Raw genomic sequence first — 22,805 nt, 5'->3', positions numbered from 1 at the left:
CCTCGCGTTGGTCGTCCAAAGAAGCTGAGTGCACGTGCTCAGCGTCACATCCAACTGCTGTCTTTGAAAGATAGGCGCAGGAGTGCTGTCAGCATTGCTGCAGAGATTGAAAAGGTGGGGGGTCAGCCTGTCAGTGCTCAGACCATACGCCACACACTACATCAAATTGGTCTGCATGGCTGTCACCCCAGAAGGAAGCCTCTTCTGAAGTCTCTACACAAGAAAGCCCGCAAACAGTTTGCTGAAGACATGTCAACAAAGGACATGGATTACTGGAACCATGTCCTATGGTCTGATGAGACCAAGATTAATTTGTTTGGTTCAGATGGTCTCAAGCATGTGAGGAGTACAAAGATAAGTGTGTCATGCCTACAGTCAAGCATGGTGGTGGGAATGCCATGGTCTGGGGCTGCATGAGTGCAGCAGGTGTTGGGGAGTTACATTTCATTGAGGGACACATGAACTCCAATATGTACTGTGAAATACTGAAGCAGAGCATGATCCCCTCCCTCCGGAAACTGGGTCGCAGGGCAGTGTTCCAGCATTATAATGACCCCAAACACACCTCTAAGACGACCACTGCTTTATTGAAGAGGCTGAGGGTAAAGGTGATGGACTGGCCAAGCATGTCTCCAGACCTAAACCCAATAGAACATCTTTGGGGCATCCTCAAGCGGAAGGTGGAGGAGCGCAAAGTCTCGAATATCCGCCAGCTCCGTGATGTCGTCATGGAGGAGTGGAAAAGCATTCCAGTGGCAACCTGTGAAGCTCTGGTAAACTCCATGCCCAGGAGAGTTAAGGCAGTTCTGGGAAATAATGGTGGCCACACAAAATATTGACACTTCAGGAACTTTCACTAAGGGGTGTACTCACTTTTGTTGCCGGTGGTTTAGACATTAATGGCTGTATATTGAGTTATTTTGAGGGAAAAATAAATTTACACTGTTATATAAGCTGCACACAGACTACTTTTCATTGTGTGAAAGTGTCATTTTGTCAGTGTTGTCCCATGAAAAGATATACTTAAATATTTGCAGAAATGTGAGGGGTGTACTCACTTTTGTGATACACTGTATATATATATATATATATATATATATATATATATATATATGTATATATATATACACACACACACACATATATATATATATATATATATATATATATATACAGGTCCTTCTCAAAAAATTAGCATATTGTGATAAAGTTCATTATTTTCCATAATGTAATGATAAAAATTAAACTTTCATATATTTTAGATTCATTGCACACCAACTGAAATATTTCAGGTCTTTTATTGTTTTAATACTGATGATTTTGGCATACAGCTCATGAAAACCCAAAATTCCTATCTCAAAAAATTAGCATATCATGAAAAGGTTCTCTAAACGAGCTATTAACCTAATCATCTGAATCAACGAATTAACTCTAAACACCTGCAAAAGATTCCTGAGGCTTTTAAAAACTCCCAGTCTGGTTCATTACTCAAAACTGCAATCATGGGTAAGACTGCCGACCTGACTGCTGTCCAGAAGGCCATCATTGACACCCTCAAGCAAGAGGGTAAGACACAGAAAGAAATTTCTGAACGAATAGGCTGTTCCCAGAGTGCTGTATCAAGGCACCTCAGTGGGAAGGAAAAAGTGTGGCAGAAAACGCTGCACAACGAGAAGAGGTGACCGGACCCTGAGGAAGATTGTGGAGAAGGGCCGATTCCAGACCTTGGGGGACCTGCGGAAGCAGTGGACTGAGTCTGGAGTAGAAACATCCAGAGCCACCGTGCACAGCCGTGTGCAGGAAATGGGCTACAGGTGCCGCATTCCCCAGGTCAAGCCACTTTTGAACCAGAAACAGCGGCAGAAGCGCCTGACCTGGGCTACAGAGAAGCAGCACTGGACTGTTGCTCAGTGGTCCAAAGTACTGTTTTTGGAAATCAAGGTGCCAGAGTCTGGAGGAAGACTGGGGAGAAGGAAATGCCAAAATGCCTGAAGTCCAGTGTCAAGTACCCACAGTCAGTGATGGTCTGGGGTGCCATGTCAGCTGCTGGTGTTGGTCCACTGTGTTTTATCAAGGGCAGGGTCAATGCAGCTAGCTATCAGGAGATTTTGGAGCACTTCATGCTTCCATCTGCTGAAAAGCTTTATGGAGATGAAGATTTCATTTTTCAGCACGACCTGGCACCTGCTTACAGTGCCAAAACCACTGGTGAATGGTTTACTGACCATGGTATTACTGTGCTCAATTGGCCTGCCAACTCTCCTGACCTGAACCCCATAGAGAATCTGTGGGATATTGTGAAGAGAAAGTTGAGAGACACAAGACCCAACACTCTGGATGAGCTTAAGGCCGCTATCGAAGCATCCTGGGCCTCCATAACACCTCAGCAGTGCCACAGGCTGATTGCCTCCATGCCACGCCGCATTGAAGCAGTCATTTCTGCAAAAGGATTCCCGACCAAGTATTGAGTGCATAACTGAACATAATTATTTGAAGGTTGACTTTTTTTGTATTAAAAACACTTATCTTTTATTGGTCGGATGAAATATGCTAATTTCTTGAGATAGGAATTTTGGGTTTTCATGAGCTGTATGCCAAAATCATCAGTATTAAAACAATAAAAGACCTGAAATATTTCAGTTGGTGTGCAATGAATCTAAAATATATGAAAGTTTAATTTTTATCATTACATTATGGAAAATAATGAACTTTATCACAATATGCAAATTTTTTGAGAAGGACCTGTATATATATACTGTATATATACTATATTGTCAAAAGTATTTCTCCTAATAAAGTGTGTGGTGAGTGTGTCTATTGCAAGAGACATTGTAAAACTGCAATATTGTGTAAGCAAATGTAAAACTGCAATATTAAAACACTAGGTGTATATACAATTACTGACAGTAGCCCATCAGTTGCTCTGTACACTTTGCCACCGTTGTACCCAATTTATCAATTGAAAAGGCCCAAATAAATTTTTTTTTTCTGTATGGAAGGTGTAGTCTAAAAATAATTAATTAATATATGTAACAAATAAGTGTTCCTGATGAAGTGTCCTTGTAAGTGTGTATACGAACATTTTAGAGATATTTTTCCTTGATGTTTTTGGATCATATAAAGTACACAGTTAATAAAACACATACAAATTATATTTGCGTGTATAATCATAGTTATGATAATATTTAAATTATAATGTTGAAAATAGTGATTTCTATGCATGTTGAACGAGAGGGAATTATTGGATCTGTCAAGTTAACATTTTAGGGACTTTACACAGATGCCTGCTGTTGCACAACAATCTACAACAATAACGAGTCTTCAAAAACAAAATACCTTATCTAATGCCATTCCTTGAAAGTGTAAAAAAAACCTTTTGTATTGTGAACACAGGATTGCAAGTGAGGTGAATTGGAAATACAAAATTGTCCATGACTGTGTTTGATATAACCTTGTGAACTGATGAACCTTGTGTGTAATGAGTAACTACCGTTCCTGTTATGAATGTAACCAAAAGTGTAAAACATGACGTTGAAACTCCTAATAAACAAAAAAACAAACCTCAGCTTTAAAACTGGTGCAGAACTCCCCAACTGCCAACAGCATGCTGTGGGGAACACATGCTTAAGTACACTGCAGTTACTGTCTGAAATATTACACAAACACACACAATGTAAAATCAAGTACATTTCAGTAGATGGTAAGCCAAATAATTACAATGATTTTTATAGCCAGTTGCTAAAACAAACTGGCTCATCTGCAATTAACATGGTATGGTTTAATTAAGCTGCTAATGTGGGCATGGCTTTGTCATATTTAGTAATAGAAATTGCATGGTGAGTCTGCTGACATGATAAATTCAACTTCTCTATAAGGCTGACATAAAAAAAAATATATGACATAAAAATATTATCATTACATTTATTATAATGACATGGTATCACACATACACAGGTCTGAATGCTTTTGTAAATAAGATATTTCAGTTAAATTTTTATTATGTTTTCATCTTGTCTTCATGGATAATTAATTTGTGGGTAACATGACTATTATATTCATTCAAAATCAAATTCACAACAAAATAAAGTCTGCAGACAGTCAAAAGTCTAAATGCTTTTTGGATCCACTGCATCTTCTGTTTCATCTACAGTAATATGATTTTTTTTGGGTCACAAAAATTTTTTATATTATCGATTACATTGATAATTATACTTATTGAAATGTTATAAACTAAGCTTTATAAAATAGCACATAACTGCAATAGTCATAACATTAAATTATTAAGCAAATTATGTGTGTTTTTGGCTTATAATCCATAGAATTCTTTCAATTTAGAGAAAAGTCTAAAAAATATATATACTGTATATATTATATATATATATATAGTTACGCTACTGGTTGGGACAGTATGAAAAATGCAAACATAAATAAACCACAGTGCTTTTTAATTTAACTTTGACTTTTGTTCTTTTAGAGACAGCATGAACCCAAGATATTATATGTCTGGTCAACTTCATCTCATTTGTTGATATACAGTGTATCACAAAAGTGAGTACACCCCTCACATTTCTGCAGATATTTAAGTATATCTTTTCATGGGACAACACTGACAAAATGACACTTTGACACAATGAAAAGTAGTCTGTGTGCAGCTTATATAACAGTGTAAATGTATTCTTCCCTCAAAATAACTCAATATACAGCCATTAATGTCTAAACCACCGGCAACAAAAGTGAGTACACCCCTAAGAGACTACACCCCTAAATGTCCAAATTGAGCACTGCTTGTCATTTTCCCTCCAAAATGTCATGTGATTTGTTAGTGTTACTAGGTCTCAGGTGTGCATAGGGAGCAGGTGTGTTCAATTTAGTAGTACAGCTCTCACACTCTCTCATACTGGTCACTGAAAGTTCCAACATGGCACCTCATGGCAAAGAACTCTCTGAGGATCTTAAAAGACGAATTGTTGCGCTACATGAAGATGGCCAAGGCTACAAGAAGATGGCCAACACCCTGAAACTGAGCTGCAGCACAGTGGCCAAGATCATCCAGCGTTTTAAAAGAGCAGGGTCCACTCAGAACAGACCTCGCGTTGGTCGTCCAAAGAAGCTGAGTGCACGTGCTCAGCGTCACATCCAACTGCTGTCTTTGAAAGATAGGCGCAGGAGTGCTGTCAGCATTGCTGCAGAGATTGAAAAGGTGGGGGGTCAGCCTGTCAGTGCTCAGACCATACGCCGCACACTACATCAAATTGGTCTGCATGGCTGTCACCCCAGAAGGAAGCCTCTTCTGAAGTCTCTACACAAGAAAGCCCGCAAACAGTTTGCTGAAGACATGTCAACAAAGGACATGGATTACTGGAACCATGTCCTATGGTCTGATGAGACCAAGATTAATTTGTTTGGTTCAGATGGTCTCAAGCATGTGTGGCGGCAATCAGGTGAGGAGTACAAAGATAAGTGTGTCATGCCTACAGTCAAGCATGGTGGTGGGAATGCCATGGTCTGGGGCTGCATGAGTGCAGCAGGTGTTGGGGAGTTACATTTCATTGAGGGACACATGAACTCCAATATGTACTGTGAAATACTGAAGCAGAGCATGATCCCCTCCCTCCGGAAACTGGGTCGCAGGGCAGTGTTCCAGCATGATAATGACCCCAAACACACCTCTAAGACGACCACTGCTTTATTGAAGAGGCTGAGGGTAAAGGTGATGGACTGGCCAAGCATGTCTCCAGACCTAAACCCAATAGAACATCTTTGGGGCATCCTCAAGCGGAAGGTGGAGGAGCGCAAAGTCTCGAATATCCGCCAGCTCCGTGATGTCGTCATGGAGGAGTGGAAAAGCATTCCAGTGGCAACCTGTGAAGCTCTGGTAAACTCCATGCCCAGGAGAGTTAAGGCAGTTCTGGGAAATAATGGTGGCCACACAAAATATTGACACTTCAGGAACTTTCACTAAGGGGTGTACTCACTTTTGTTGCCGGTGGTTTAGACATTAATGGCTGTATATTGAGTTATTTTGAGGGAAGAATAAATTTACACTGTTATATAAGCTGCACACAGACTACTTTTCATTGTGTCAAAGTGTCATTTTGTCAGTGTTGTCCCATGAAAAGATATACTTAAATATCTGCAGAAATGTGAGGGGTGTACTCACTTTTGTGATACACTGTACATCCCTGATTGGCTTTGTAGAGTTATTGAATTTCTGCATAGATTAAATAGTTTTACTAATTGCTTAATTCCAGAGTGGGTCAGGTGGCACCCCGAACCACTGGACTGAACTATGATTACCAGAACTAAAGTCTCATAGACACAAAGGGAACACTAGAAAATAATACCCCCTCTTACGCAATAAGCCAAAATCTCGGAAAATCTCGCGTTATTACTTGACGCGAACGCGTGTAACAACCCAGCTTGGCAGCTTCAGCTGTTACTAATAGCAACTGCCTCCGGCCTATTTCTGTTTCGTTTATTATTCCTCCTGCCCGACACACAGCAGCGTCAGCATCATCCCAGCATCTCTAACACAGCAGTGGCAAACATGGCGCTTATACCTTCTCAGATACTAAGAGTAGCGATACTCTTATCTTATTTCTCCATCATCTGCAATTACAAAGCCATAGACATGCCTGCACACCAGACATACGGAGGCAGCTGGAAATTTTTGACGTTCATAGACTTGGTAAGTTTTCTTCAAAACGCATTTTATGTGAGTTGGCCTAAAAGATTGAATCACAGGAAGATCCAGGAGAAAATGCAGTCCTGTTTCATACATGCTTCCTTCCAGCACAAGCACACTAACACTATCGTACAGTCAAGCTATCTGCTCTTATACATACTTGTCGGCTTAAATTGTATTGAATTAAGGTAGTGCATTGCAAACGCGTTTTATGTTCATGCATGCATATATACCTAAGTATAAAATTCCAATAAAGCTTATAATATATTAATTATTTCAACTTGATTTAGAACTACAATATCTGATGACTGACCACAATACGTTTGAAGCTGATCCATGGTGGACATTTAACACAAGGGATTTAACACATCTTAATAAATTCTGTAATTTTGAACATATGCATTTGAGGCTGTATCTGTAAAAATATCACATAATATGTCCATCATTTAAACTCAGTTCTATTGTAGAATAGGAGACAAGTATCCGCACCAAGTTTAAAGTAGATCTATTTAAAAAATTGGAGTTTTGGTAAGGTAACCAGCCTAATGTATACTGTAATTATTAATGCCTGTATGTACACCTTGGCCTAAATGTTTATTAAGCTTAAAATAAATTACTCGGCTTGATTCTACAACAATATCAAATTAAAAGTCCACACCCAGTTTGAGGCAGTTCTGTCATGGAAATTTTAAGTTTTGTAAATGTAACCACACTAATGCATACTGGAATTATTAATGTCTGCATATAGACTTTAAAAACTTTAAAAAATATTTTGAGAAAATATTTTCTCAGTTGTAGTATAAAACCAAGTAGGGATATGTGCTATATTATGAGCTTTACCTAATATATTGGACCCAGATATGTTTACATGCGTTAAAACTTAGAAGTCAACACTTGTCAGATCTTGCACTATTTAATCAACTTGTAATAAGGAATACATTATGAGATTAAAAAATATATCCAGATGTATACACATGCATTGACATGCATTATAGTCACCTCAGATCTGCTTCAAGCTTGGTGTGGACACTCGTAAGATGATCTACAATAGAATGAAGTTGAAATGTGGAACATCTTGAAGAGTCTGTCACAGATACAGTTCCAAGGGTATATGCTTGTGTTCATAATTATATTGAAGTGTGTTAAATCCCATCAAAACAAAATTCCACCACAGATCCTCAAACTTGGTGTGCTTACTTGTCAGACATCTTACTACAGAATCAACATATATATGAACATATAGCCTCTGGTGTACATGTATGCATTTAAACTTGGTGTGGTCAGTTATTAGATATTGTAGTTATGAATCAACTTTGAATGAGTGATATATTAGGTTTTATTTAAATATAAGCTCAGGTCTATATGCATGCATAGCATGCAAGTGTGCATAGCTCAACTGCACATTGGGCCATGTAGTGTTGTGATTATTCATGAAACTCTCTTCTCTTAAAGAACAAGACATTTTAATAACAAAGTTTGTATTAACTATAGTAAATATTTTTGAAGTTGTCTGGTAAATATGGAGTTGATTAACACATTGGAACAAATGTAGGTCAGCTGACGCATCTGTCTGTGCATGGTCAAATGCAGCGCCTACTCACCTGGTGTTTAATCCTACTATCTGTAATGACTCATGTTTTCCATATAAACGGCTTGTTTTTTCTTTGCCTTTTACAATGATTGCAGTAGGCAATTATAGTATTGTTATCCAAAAGCCTGGCAGGATTGAAGATGTGCTGCTTGAGAGGCAGCCAGCTGCAGCAGTCTTTTTACTTGTTTTTACCTGGGTTTTTTTAACCTCTTTTCACTTTTTTGATTATTTGAGTGTTAAATCTGTTATTTAAATGTTATTTATTTTTAATTAACTCAACTGAATCATGGTCCAAACACTTGTCTTTCTTCTGCTGTTTTTGGGACTACTGTTTGCACTCATATCAAGGGAACTTGCGCATAGCCATGCTCCTATTGTTTACACCAGAGTATTGCTGCTAGCATTGCTGTTATCCTGAAGGAGTTTACTAATATTCCATGAGAACTAAAGAGACAGAAACTGAGTAACGTGCCTGTGCTGAGCGTCGCGCTTGTAAGAGGTGCAATAAACCTGTCCTTTTATAAGTCATCATGGGGAATAAAGGATCACTACCCAATAAAATGGATGAGTTGGTGGCATTGACTCCGGTGGCACCGGTGAGAATTCTGTGAGTCTAGCCTAATGCTGTTTACAGAGACATTACAGACGTTACAGTGCTAACATCGTACTGGACGGCTTCCAAATTTGATGTACAGACATGACAAAAGAAAGTGTTAAGAGAAAAGGAGGGAGACTGATTGTGTTTGTAACCCAGGACACATCACTATTGAACAAGTTTGGACATTGAACTCTTAGCTGTTAGCATAAGGCCGAGCTGGTCTGATGAGGCTTATGAGTCTCTGAGAGACTGCTTTGAAACAACAGACTGGAAGTCACATGATGAGGATGTCGACAACCTTACAAACTGCATTACGAACTATATGAATTTATGTGTGGAGAACACCATACCCAGCAGGAGCTTCCCCTTCTGCTGTTTCTTCTGTGCTCACCTGCTTGTCATTGATGCCCCCTTGTCCACCCTCACTGCACCCATCAACCACCACAGCTCAGTGCTTTAAATCTCTGCTCTTGTCACCCAGAACTCAGTCCTGTTCTCCTTTGTTCCTTACCAGAGAACAAGTGAGGAAGAAACTCAGTAAGATGTAAGTAAGGAAGGCTGCAAGTTTGGACGATGTCTACCCTGGGCTTTTGAGGCATTGTGCAGACCAGCTGTGTGGGATAGTGCAGGACATCTTCCACCTAAACTTAAAACAGGTGAGAGTGCCAGTCCTCTTAAAGGCTTTAAAGATCCTTCTCTCATCTTGAAAAGACAGAAAGCACTGTGAGGAATATGTTCTTTGATCTATCTAGTGCCTTTAACACCATCAGGCCTACTATTCTGAGAAGCAAGATCTAGAGTGCAGGGGTGGACCACCATCTCGCCAGATGGACTATGGACTACCTCACAAACAGACCACAGTATGTGTGGCTTAAGGGCTTTGTGTCAGACACAATTTCCTGGAGCACAGGGGATAATCCTGGTCTAATTTATCTTCACCTTTTACGCTGCCGACTTCACCAGTAACGCAGCCACTGCCACCTACTTCACGGCTACATCTTGCATGGTGATGACAGCCTCCAGATAGATAAAGGTAAAACCAAGGAGATGGTGGCAGACTTTTTCAGGTTAAGTTCACTAAGTTCACTCCACCAAAACTGGTGAACATCCAGGGAATGGATATTGTCAGCACTTACAAGTACCTGGGTGTAATTCTAAATAATAAACTGGACTGATAACACACAGGCACTGTATAATAACAGCCAGAGCAAAATGCATCTATTGAGGAGTGTTTGGTCCTTCGAAATACAAGAACATCTTAATCCCTACTACGACTCTGTGGTGGCTTCAGCCATTTTTATGGAGTTGTCTGCTGGGGTAGTGAAATAATGACAGCAGACAGGAAGAAGTTGAACAAACGGATCAGAAAGACGAGTTCTGTCCTGGGTTGTGTACTAAACTCGGTGGAAGCAGTTGGGGAAAGAGGGATGATGGCCAAGCTGTCATTCTTACTCACTGCATGAGACAGTCACAGTTGTGGAAAGTTCCTCAGTAACAGGCTCCTTCACCTGCAGTGTTCAAAGAAGAGATACTGCAGCTCCTTGCCACTGTCAGACTCTACAAGCAGCACTGCCCCAACCAGAGCTCCAGACATGATCATTTACAATAATAAATAATCTGGACTCATATTTACTGTTACAAATGCCATGTGCAATGTAAATTTTGTATTTTTTAAAACTTTTTTTATATATCACTTTTTATCTTACATCTAAAGTTTTTATATTTCACAGTTTATTTTTGATATACATCTAATTGTCTGTATAATAAACACCTGTCTGAGCAAAAGCGTTAGCACCACCACTAAATATGGGTTTGCACACACAGATCACATATCTGAGCAAAAGTATTTGCATCCCACCAACTACATGCTTGCATACCCACATCTCTCACAAAAAATATTTAACCCTCCCCCACATACTCTACTACTGCTGAGAGGCAATCACACTTGCATTTTTTAGGAAGAAAATGTGTAGAAATTCCAGTAGGCAATCACGAAATCGTTATTCAATAGTCTTCTTCTTCTTATTATTATTCAGCCTGTTTTTTAATCCAGCTTTTTTCCCACAGTTTTTGGGATATTGACACGATTCCAACTCTAAAATTTCCATCTTGTTGATGACAACATGGCTTGTATACAGCTTTTGGATATGCACACTCTTTCAACTGCCACAGCTGTTTTTATACCCTTTTTGTCCCATTCACTCCCAGTTATTTTCATCCATGTCCAAGCCCTAGCATTTTATTGACCTGGCAGCCACCAAACTACATGTACTTTTTATATAATCAGTGCAGCACTAAAATCATTCATTAGTGATATCACAGCAAACACTCCATCTACAAAAGTCTGGAATCTAGCAGATTCTAAACTTAAAAAAGCCTCACTTGACAGCAACTCCAGTCCAGGATTTATAATCCAAGCACGAATGGAGGAAAATAGAATTGATTTCTTCTCCGACAACACAGAGACACATAATCAAGACTTCACACTAGAAGAGTTACAACTCTTATTACAAAAAAACCCATAACACAGCAGCTGGCCCAGATGACATCCATTATCAAATGTTGAAGCACTTACCACCAGACTCAATGGCCCTGCTTCTGAAAACCTTCAACTAGATAAGACACTAAGGGAAAATTACACCTGCATAGAAAGAGGCAACTGTCATCCCCATTGCAAAATTAAGGAAAGACTATAAAAACCTTGATTGAACCAATTGTTCTTGGGTGGTGCAGCGGTAAAACATGCTAGCACACCAGAGATCTTAATCTCACGGATATATCCGAAGGTTGTGATGCTGGAAGTAATTTCTCATAACTGCAGCAGTTAGGACCTGCATTAGGTCTGCATAGTGATGGGGAATAACAGAGATCCTCATGCAAGAAACAGCTCTCCATATGAGCTCGCCTTGTGCGGGTGGAAAAGAAGCGGTTCGCTGCAGCACGTGTCAGAAGGAGTGAGAAATGTACAATCTCAGGACCCTCTTCAAACTTAAAATAAACAGTGTTACAAAAGAAATACCACCAGACACATTATTTTGCTTTTATGTTGGTGACCTATGCATCGGATATCAGGGAAAATACATGATTACAGTCAGCAACGGTTTTCACTTTATGTAAAACAAAACACTGTGTATTCACTTCTGTCAAAACCAAGCACTACACCTCGACCCAGAACTCCTCCTTGATGAAAATCCCATAAAAGTGGTTAAAATGGCCAAATTCCTAGACTTTCCCACACATCAATACATCAAAAATGACTGCAACAGAAAGAAACTATAGCAAAGATTCTGGCCAGCTTCAAGTGGGGTGCAGATTTCTTCAAACTCATTCGTATCCACTGAACACTGATAAGACTATATTAGGGCATCTAATGGCGCTAGAAGCGTTTTTGACATCCCTCATTCAAAGCCAATATGTGAAGGCTCAAGAACCCTCACTCAAACACAGACACTTGAAACTGGCCCATGTATGCAGTCATGCTCAGAGCCCACAGCAAGAAACCAACTGCATATTCAAATATGTACTTTCAAGTATTCCAAGAATCAGAGAGAAATTCCAGCATACTCGCACATATATACAGATGGCTTAAAAACAACAGACCAACAGCAGCAATACTACCCGGCCAGTATACAAATAAAGTAAACCTGCCGCAACAAAGCTTAATCTTTACGGCTGAGGCATATGCCCTACTAATGACTCTGGAATTCATTTACTCTACACAGCAGTATAACGCCCTCGCTGCTAAGCAGCCACTGCTGGGTCCTTGAGCAAGACCCTTAACCCTGTCTGCTCCAGGGGCGCCGTAAGGTGGCTGACCCTGCGCTCTGACCCCAGCTTCCTAACAAGCTGGGATATGCGAAGAAAGAATTTCATTGTACTGTACTCCTGTATATGTATATGTGACAAATAAAGTATATCTTCTCATATGTACTGATACTAAGTCCTGTCTGCAAACAATGGAAGCCCACACACTCTGACACCCAACTATAATTGACATTCTAGAAAAAACTCAGATTCTGATCAATCCTGGGACACTGTAGGAATAGCAGGCAACAAGAAAGTGGACCAGTTAGTGAGGGGGAAAACCAAGGCAGCCAACACATGCCATACCACTAGTGACTGCATACGAATTATTTAAAGAAAAAATGTGTGTATTGCCTAACAAATGGGAATTTTTTTTTCTTTAAGACAAAATGCTCCAAGACTATTTCAAAATTAAATGTAAGCCATTTATTCATTTATATATATTCAAAATCGTAATATCTTCTTTTTTGTGTATAACTAAATGTATTAATGTATGTTAGCTTAGCAGTATTGGACATTTAGCTGTAAAAACAATTCACATTTGTTTTGTTTTTTTTGGTTGACATATACACTATATGGCCAAAAGTATGTGGACACCACTCTGAATTAGGGTGCATTCACATGAGAAGCGCCAAAACTTCTTTTCACTGGCTGTGCCGTTGTTTCTTATGGAGTTTGTCCACCTACTTTTAAAGTATGTTTTAACAGTGAGATGATTCTGCACTATTATTAGACCTTTATGTTTATAATAATAGATAGTTATGGTAGTGTAGTAATCGGAGAGTCATCATTTGAATGCTATAACTTACTTATCAGTGGCATTTCTTTCCCAGGACAAACAAGGTAAATCTATCCTGATCATTTTATAATTCATAAGTTTTCTTTCCAAATTTCCTTTGGGATTAATAAAGTATCTATCTATCTATCTATCTATCTATCTATCTATCTATCTATCTATCTATCTATCTATCTATCTATCTATCTATCTATCTATCTATCTATCTAACACTGTTTTAATGCTTACCTTATATTCACCCTCCTACTTACCATACACTTGGCTTCTGTAAGTGACTTCTGTGATTTTAGCTGTTTACGATATCATTGAGATGTTCATTCATTATTTAATGTGTTCTGATTAAGGTTTCCATTCTCACCATCACACACTTAAGGAGTGAGGCAATGAGCTGAGCTATCACATAACGTGACTTCTCATGCATGTCCAGTGTGTATGTATGTATGTGTGTATGGATGTGTACCTCAAATCTAATCTTTTACCACTGCTGGCAAACTCAAAAGTGCACATCGAACTGCTTATGCTAACTTTAGTGAGGAAGTGTGGTATGAAAACATAATTTGATTTTATTTATGTACAGTAAAATGGCGCATATGTTACTCCCTAATTCACACCTAGAGGCAATTTATATTGCCAGTTTACCAACATGCCTTTGAGAGGTGAAGGGAATCTAGCGTATTCAAAGAAACCCAAGCTGACAAAAAGAAAACATGCTTTTCTGCACATAATAGTATTTTTAGTAACAATACTTCTAACAGAATGAAATACATTTGTAAATTTTGTTTTATAACATATATGTTTATGTAATTTATGTATTTTGTATTTCTGTTAGTATACTGATATAATAAGCAAATCATTATTTCACAGACAAACTGCTGGAGAATTTATGTTCATGTCAGGAAATCTGTTTGTTGGTGGCGCCAAGTCACAGGTGTGCTTTGCGACCGCCATATGCCTGACCATCTCAAGGCCAAAATATACAAGACCGCCGTCCGCCCAGTGGCCCTCAATGGCACCGAGTGCTGGCCGGCATCTGTAAAACACAAGCAAGCACTCCATGTCATGGAGATGCGGATGCTCAGGTGGAGTCTGGGGCATTACCAACGAGGGCATTACCAACGAGGACGTCCGGAAACGTCTGAGCATTGCCGTCTGAGCATTGCCCCTATCCAAGAAAAGATGAGAGAGGCGAGGCTGCGCTGGTATGGAAACGTCACGTGGAGCAAGGCAGATTCAGTGGCCCAAAGAGCCCTGAAACTGAACCCTCAAGGGCGCCGACCAAAGATGCGGTGGCTGGACCGTATCAATATAGACATAAAGATTGTCAACGCGGCCCCAGAAGACATCCTAGATCGCGCCAAATGGAGAAGACTGTGCACAAGAGCGGACCCTGCACTGCGGGATTAACGCCAGGACAAAGAGTCAGGAAATCTGTTTGTTGAATTTTTGTGTTTAATCAGGTCACCTAAAATCCATGCATAGCTTAATGTCTAAAACTGATTGGTAAGCTTATATTATAAGATATTAATTTCAGCACATAACTTTCAGGCCTAAAAATCTGAAAATGTAGAGAAATGTTTAGCACTACAGTGACCCAAAGCATACCTCCACATCAGCAAAAGAATGGCTTCACCTGAAGTTTATCTAAGTTTTGCAATGGCCCAGCCAGAGCCCAGTCATGAATCCAATTAAAAATCTGTGGGGTGACCTGTGGGTATACACAGACAATGCTCTCACAATCTGACAGATTTGAAGAACTTTTGCAAAGAAGAGTAGGCAAAAAGTTCGAAGTCAGGATGTGCTGTGCTGATAAACTCCTACCTAAACAGACTGAATGCTGTCAAAAAACTAAGTGCTTCAACTAAGTGTGAGTTTAAAAGTGTGCAACCTCACTATTAAGTTTATTTTGGTTTTCCACCTCTAAAAGATTTCAGTTTTTTAATAATTTTTAATACAGGTGATATGTCACATTACTGGTGGATTAAAGCATTGTACAAACTGGTATTTCGTGGTCTTTTTTCTTTTCAGGTCATCCAAGCTGTGTTCTTTGGTGTGTGTGTACTAACAGACATCTCCAGCCTTTTGATGAAGGGCACAGTCAGTGTGGAGCAGGAACGGCAGCTCCGGAAGCTGATTGGTCTACGGGACTGGATGATGGCTGTTCTGGCTTTCCCTGTGGGAGTGGTTAGTGTTCCTTTGATTTATTAATTTTGGTTTATTGTATTTAGCCTACATATAGCTTTGCTGAATTAATAAAAATAAGTACAAATGTTTTATGCAACTGATATTGGGCAGCTAATGGCTCACGTATGTCAAGAGTACAGTGGATTCAGACATTGTATACCTTTATCACAGACACTCTATTGTGTTTTAATTGTAATTAACCTATCAATCTACTTTTAATCACTAATAATGACAAAATGAAAATTTCCATTGCATATTGTTTTACAGTCCCCTCCACAATTATTGGCACCCCTGGTAAAATTACTAAAAGGTTTTAATTTACATGTAAATTATTGGTAAATTATCTTAATCTTACATGGAAAAAAGAGAAAAAAATAATCCTTGACCTGTAAATGTGTGCTTGACCTGCCTGCCTGCAGTCCAGATCTGTTTCCTATCGAAAATGTATGATGAAAAGTGAAGAGACAACAGCAACCATGGACGGTTGAGGAGGACAAGGAAGAATTGACAAGTCCACTTGCAAAACTTAAACAATTAGTGTCCTCAGTTCCCAAACAATTACAGTCTCATTACTAAGTAATGTGATGAAACATAAGGGTACAACACTGTCCCAACTATTTTGGAGTGTGTTGCAGGCATTGAATTCTCATTGTGTTTATATTGTATTAAATAACAAATCACAGATTATTTTTTTCATTTTATATATATTTACAGGAAAAGTTTTTTTTTCTGACAAGCCTTATAAATAATCTGTTGGCATGAAGGTGGCTTCTGATGATAGTTTTGGAGACTTGGTAACCACAAGATGTTAATCTTTTTTTTTATTAATGCCCTAAATGTAGATAAGCATTTTCAGATAAATACCTATTTGTATAGCTGTTTCCTCACACTTTTATTTGAATTGTTTGTTCTCTTGTTATTCTTAATGCTTTTTCCCCCAGTTTTAGACCTGATATACTGTACTGTAAAAATGTTATGGGCCACCATTTAGATTTGTTGTTCTGGCAATGGTATATTGACTCTATGACTCTAATGTCAAGTCAAGTCAAATTTATTTATATAGTGCTTTTTACAATAGACATTGTCTCAAAGCAACTTTACAAAATCCAGGACCAACAGATACAAAAACCCCTGTTGAGCAAGCCGAGGGCGACTGTGGCAAGGAAAAACTCCCTGAAAATTACAGGAAGAAACCTTGAGAGAAACCAGACTCAGCAGGGCCCATCCTTCTTGGGTGGTCTGGAGGATACTTGAAATAAATAGGATTTACACAAATCATACAAACACAGAATTAAATGAACTAAAAGTTATAACTGGCAATAAATAAATAAATAAATAAATAAATAAATTAATAAATTAATAAATTAAATAAATAATAATAGAGTTGTTATTCAGTCTAGTCTTCAATAAAGTCTGTAGTGAGTAATGATATATTGACTATATATAAAGAATTGTGAGTAATCATAGGTCAAGGACAAAAAGGGACTGGAAGACCATAAAAACCTTCAAAATCTGATAAAAAGATTTATTTCAGTACTGGATGAGTAATCAAAAGTTTTCTGGTTGAAGCCTCACTGCCATCAGGTTGCCACTGTTGGACCCCTGAGCAAGGCCTTTACCACACAATTGTTCAAATTGTATTCAGTCATAATTGTAAGTCGCTGTGGATAAAATTGCTAAATGCCGTTAATGTTAATGTATAAACTAAGTTTATTTTAGACAGCTGTTTAGAGAGCTAAAGTAAGATGTTTATTTGGAGTTCACACTTGATTTACTCACCAAAACCAGATCACATGTTTGGTTGTTGTTTCTTAAGATGAAGGTTTAATTGTATTGAATGGAAAAATGAAGAAATGGAAAATGTATGAGGTGGTTTGATCAGATGTAAATAGACAGCAAATGGTCCTGGGATTATTTTAATTCAACTAAAGCTTGTTAACTTTAAAAGTAAAATGTCTAGTTTAGTAGAATTTTAGTTTAGTAGAATTTTAAATCCCACTTTTGTCATGAGAGCAAACACTGAGTATATTTGGTTTGCCTATTCCGCTATGTGGACTTCATGCTCACATGTGACTTTGCATAAAGTAAAAAGGGACAGCAATGCACATTGTCTTCAATATAAAGGGAATTTGCTTTGCAAATGCATAGACCATCTATCTATGCCAGATGGAATAACACAGCTCCAGAGTATTAGCAAGAATTAAGGGCCCATGCTCTGGGCAAAAGGAAACTGCACATACTTTCCTTTTGCTTTTATTCATTCTGTATCCATGATAGCCATCAGATAAATTTGTGGAAATATTTAAATATAACCTGCAGATGTTATACTTTGTGGCTAGGTAAAATGTTTTATTGCCATGTGGTGTATTAAGGGGCTAAGCTGTTGGGCTGGGTTTAAAACTGTGCTTGTAGAATGTACAGTATAATGTTAATCCTCTGCATGCTGAAAATAAAAACATGAATTAAATCTAAAGCAGCTGCAGGGATGCTAATTAGGTAATGAGCTGACATAATGTGTTCAAGTTCACATTTTAATGGATACAAAATAAACAAAAACATGTTTTGGACAACAACTTGTTGGAGTTGCCTAGTCCTGAATTGAACCCAATCGAGATGTTGTGGCAAGTTTTGTAATAAGCAGTTCATGCTTCAACATCTAGCAGTATGTATGATTTACAACAGATCTGCAGAGGAGACTGGATTAAAATCTTACAGGGATGTGAAAATGATACCAATTCAAAGAAACTGAAAAGTTGCAGGTTTTGTTTTGTTTAATGATCTAAAATCTTTATTTAGAAAAATAAGCACTAACAGTTATTTTTACAATTACTTTTTACAACATTGTCTACTGTAGCTTATATACATGTGATAGGAATGTTGCCTACTAATTACAGATTCTAAAGAGTGCAGACTCAAGTCCAAAAATCATTTATGATTAAGATCTATTGACTCTATTAGCATTTAAGAGATCTGTCTGTGTAGAAGCTCTGTGTTATATCTAGAAGTTTTTTTTAGTTTTTTTAGACACCAATCAGTTCATAATGTGTTTTGTCCTTTAACTATTACTATAGATATTTTGATTGCAACATGGCAAACTGGTGTTAGTTAAATGTGAGTAGTACTGAGTAGATGTTTTGTCATCACTGTTTCAGAAGAGGTGTTTTTTTTCTCTGTTTTATTTTTACTTATTTTTTTGTGTGTAATGTGGGGAAATTAAAAAATACTTTTAAACAAAATGTTCATGATCTATTGGGCAATTATTTCATGATATCATTTATTACCATTTTTTTTTAAACCAATCACCCCCTCAAAATGATTTTAGGTTTAAACCCTGCTTAAAGATTTTTTGTCACATCACTATTTCAAGCATTAACCACATGTAGGGCCTGATAAAATGATAAAAGGGTTCCCTAAACTAGAAGTGGAGTAATATTGAATTGTAATGTCTAATTCCAATTCTAATTTCTTTAATGTCAAAATTGCCAAGAGGCCTTTTACATGTACAGTAGACCCTTGAGTTACGAACGGTTTACCATTCGAACATTTTGGGTTATGAACGATCTTTTTCAACTTAACGTACAAACGTATTTCGGATTACGAACCGAAATTCGTGAAACATGTGATGTCACGAACAAGTTGACTCCGACCGTCTCTCTCTCTCTCTCTCTCTCTCTCTCTCTCTCTCTCTCTCTCTCTCTCTCTCTATATATATATATATATATATATATATATATATATATACAGTGAGCGAACATTTGGACAGCGGACAGTGTCTTTCCGGTGTTTTCTTTATATTTTGTAAAATTCTATTAAAATGTCCCCAGAGAAGGTGCAGAGAAAGCGCAGTTTTTTGTTGTTGTATAATTACTCCTGCCAGTAGCTGTCACTGTGTATCAGACAGAGGGGACATTGAGTAAGAGAGAAGAAGGAGGTTTTCTTTCATGAAATTACACCTACAAAATACAATGCTATTGAAATAAAGAAGGAAATAATAGTGAAATATGAGAGCTATTGTTGTTTCTGGTAGATACAATATATTATGGTGTATGGTACAGCACACGTACTGTACTGAAATGTGATGTGTGTTTATGTACAGTACAGTACTACTGAGTATTGTTGTTTATTATTGTTTATTACAGGAATGTATTTTCTATAATTTAAGATTTAAGGGCAAATATACTTGTGTTTATAACAAAAAAAGACCATTTAATATATTAGAAAGGTTAGGTAAGGGGGTGGTTTGGGAGGTCTGGCACGGATTAATTCTATTTACATGATTTCTTATGGGAAAAATAGGTTTAACTAATGAACATTTTGACTTAAAAACAGCCCGTCGGAACCAATTAAATTCGTAAGTCAAGGGTCCACTGTATTCTTTAATTCACTCATTCATTCATTGTTCACAGCTTTATCCTGGTCAGAGTCGCAGTGGTTCTGATTCAAGGCATGAAACACCTCTGACCGATTGCCAGTCCATTACTAATTTGAACTTCATTAAGCATCTGAGAACCTCAGGGATTTCTGAGAGAGAGAATAAGAGTTTTCCATTCTTCTGTTTTTTCATCGAGAAAATTAGTGTCTGATTAAGAAAATGCTTAGGCAAATTTATAGGAACCCCAGTTTGTGAAAGTTAATAATGTGACGAATGGTTTGGCGAATTTAATGTCATTTAAGGCATTGTAAATGTTACATATTGTGGGTCTCAAACGATCTGGGTTTGGAGAATTCAATGTTTTTAAAGCATTGTAAATGTTACATATAGTGGATCTTAAATGATATGGACATCTCTTTTCATTTGTTAATAAGCCATTACTGACTGAACTTTGTGTACAGCCTGGTAAAAATGGCAACATGGAATAGAGATGTCAGTGGTGTTCAATGATGCACAGTTAAAGAATACTAATTTTCTAACAAGTTTGAAGGGTTTTGGCAAAAGTTTCATCTTCTATTTCTTCTGTGAGTGATGTTATTATGAAGTAAATGTTTCTCTAGTTTCCTTTGTTGGATAAGTAGGTGTCTGAATACTGACATATCCTGATGTACACTTGTTGTTAAAGCATTATTGAAAAAAACTGTCCCCACAATGGGGTCATTCTATAGCAGCTATTGAAAACACTCAGGATGGTTGTTCCCTCCTGTGGCTGCAGATGGGTTTGGCCTGACTGGGTGAGAAAGAAAACCTCATTGCCCTGCATGTGGTTTGTGCAAAAGGTCATGGTGGCATAAATAATGTGTTGAGGATGATGAGAAGGCAAAGGCAAAATAAACCTCCTGACTGGGTAGTCTACATCTCCACAGGAAGTCAGCCATGCTTGAGTAGACCACATCAATGACCTTCTTTCACCAAACCTGTCCTTTCAACACGGTCATGTTTATTTGTCTGTTACCAGAGCAGTACTGGAAACTGGGTTCTGACAGAATTATTTAAAATGACCAATGAAAACAGGATCTTTTAGAGTTTTTAAAAGAGGTCTATTAATGCAAATGGTTTGGGAGCAGTCAAGACTGCGTGGATCAAAGGCATGACAGAGGAAGGAGAGCTGGACTTTTATGGCTTGTGGAAACACTTTTCTAGCACTGAGGACTTCAAACACTTAAGGTTCTTGCCAGTTGTTTTTTTTTATTCATTTTATGTCACCAAAGGTGGCATGGTGTGGAGCAAGAGGTTGGTAGAATTTGGGGTGTAATCCATCTTCCAAAAACAAGCCAGCACATGAATTTCCAAAAAAGTGGAAAAGTGAGGTGTGCTTTCATAATTTTTTAAAGGTTTTTAGAAAGTGTGCTGGGTCAGAAAAAGGCATACATAGATTATTCCCATTTATTGTTGTGACATGACCTTATAAATCCTCATTAGTATTTATAACTACAGCTGGTGATTTTGGATTTAGAAAGTATTCATACTTCTGGACTTTATTTTGTAGTGGATTTAAAAAAAAAATTCTAAAATTCATTAGAAATCAAAAACTGAGAAGTATCCAGACGTCTTTTTGGATATATCTCTACAAGCTTTTTTACACTTGTGTTTTGGCAGTTTATCCGGTTCTTCTAAGCTCTGTCAGACTAGATGATGAGCATCTGTGAATCCCCATATTTAGGTCTCTTATATGGATAACAGTCTTTTTTTTCTTTGGCAAAGAGAATTTGACATCTATTTCCCGAAATCAAGATAAATCGTGGCTATACTCATCTGACCACAGCACCCATTTCAATGTCTTTCAGACTATCTAAGAGAGCTCTAAGGTATTTCTGCCCAAAATTGATGAAAGGCTTTCTGTTTGTGTAGTAGAATTTCAGGTTGCATTTATAGATGCAAACTCTGTTAAGTGACAACAGTTTTCTAAAGAACTCCTGAGCCCATGTGGGTATATTTATTTTTCACAGTAGCATTATAAATTCTCATGCATTGTTGACTCGAGAGCTTAAAGGTCACGCACATTAAACAGTGGTTTCTGGCTTTCCCCAACATAAACTCTCTAGATTTCCTTTTTTATAATACAGGGTGGGGCATAAAGATCTCCCACATTTTGAATGAATCTACCAAAAGAACCCAACTATATAGAAAAAAAATGCTTATATTTCTGAAAAGTACATAAAAAACAGTTTTGTTTTAATGGGTTTTAAAAATTATATCAGACAAGTGGCGGCCGTTGTTGGCAATACATTGATGGAGTCGTTCCCGGAAGTTCTCCAAGACTCTCCGTGTCATCTCAGGTGGTATTGCGTCGATTTCCTCTCGGATCCTTTCCTTCAAATCCTCAAGAGTTCGAGGACGATGTCGGAAAACCTTTTCCTTTAGGTATCCCCAAAGGAAAAAGTCACAAGGGCTTAAATCTGGTGACCTTGCCGGCCACCCCACGTCTCCCCTTAAAGAGATCAAATGCCCAGGAAACATTTCCCTCAACACTCCAAGCGAATGTCGTGCTGTGTGAGCTGTGGCCCCATCCTGCTGAAACCATACATGTTCTGTATCCAAGTCATCCAGTTTCGGGCGCAGAAAGTTCTCCAACATTTCAACAAAATGGTAGAGCCTAGCCTACCGAATGAAACCTGTCCCGCCTCTCTACTGCCACTACAGCCCATACGGTGCCCACTCCAAGTGTGGGAGATCTTTATGCCCCACCCTGTATTATGAACAGTAGATGGTGAAAGC

At 38.1% G+C, this 22,805-nt stretch overlaps 1 protein-coding gene across 3 annotated transcripts in view; it reads left to right on the top strand.

The window, feature by feature from the left end:
- The first annotated feature begins 6,547 nt into the window (after positions 1–6,547).
- aig1 (androgen-induced 1 (H. sapiens)) overlaps positions 6,548–22,805 on the top strand; it is a 39,161-nt gene continuing 22,903 nt past the window's right edge. For 2 of the 3 annotated variants that reach the window (XM_063001207.1, XM_063001204.1), the window contains exons 1-2: positions 6,548–6,688; positions 15,500–15,655. In XM_063001207.1, coding sequence (XP_062857277.1) covers positions 6,548–6,688; positions 15,500–15,655 — 297 coding nt within the window. Of the gene's footprint in view, positions 6,689–9,388; positions 9,484–15,499; positions 15,656–22,805 lie in introns of those variants that run through there. The other variant, XM_063001205.1, reaches the window with a different exon arrangement.

Source organism: Trichomycterus rosablanca, chromosome 9, assembly GCF_030014385.1.
Source record: "Trichomycterus rosablanca isolate fTriRos1 chromosome 9, fTriRos1.hap1, whole genome shotgun sequence".
Taxonomy (NCBI): domain Eukaryota; kingdom Metazoa; phylum Chordata; class Actinopteri; order Siluriformes; family Trichomycteridae; genus Trichomycterus; species Trichomycterus rosablanca.
Note: the sequence above shows the minus strand (reverse complement) of the source record. Positions and strands in the feature narration are given on the sequence as shown.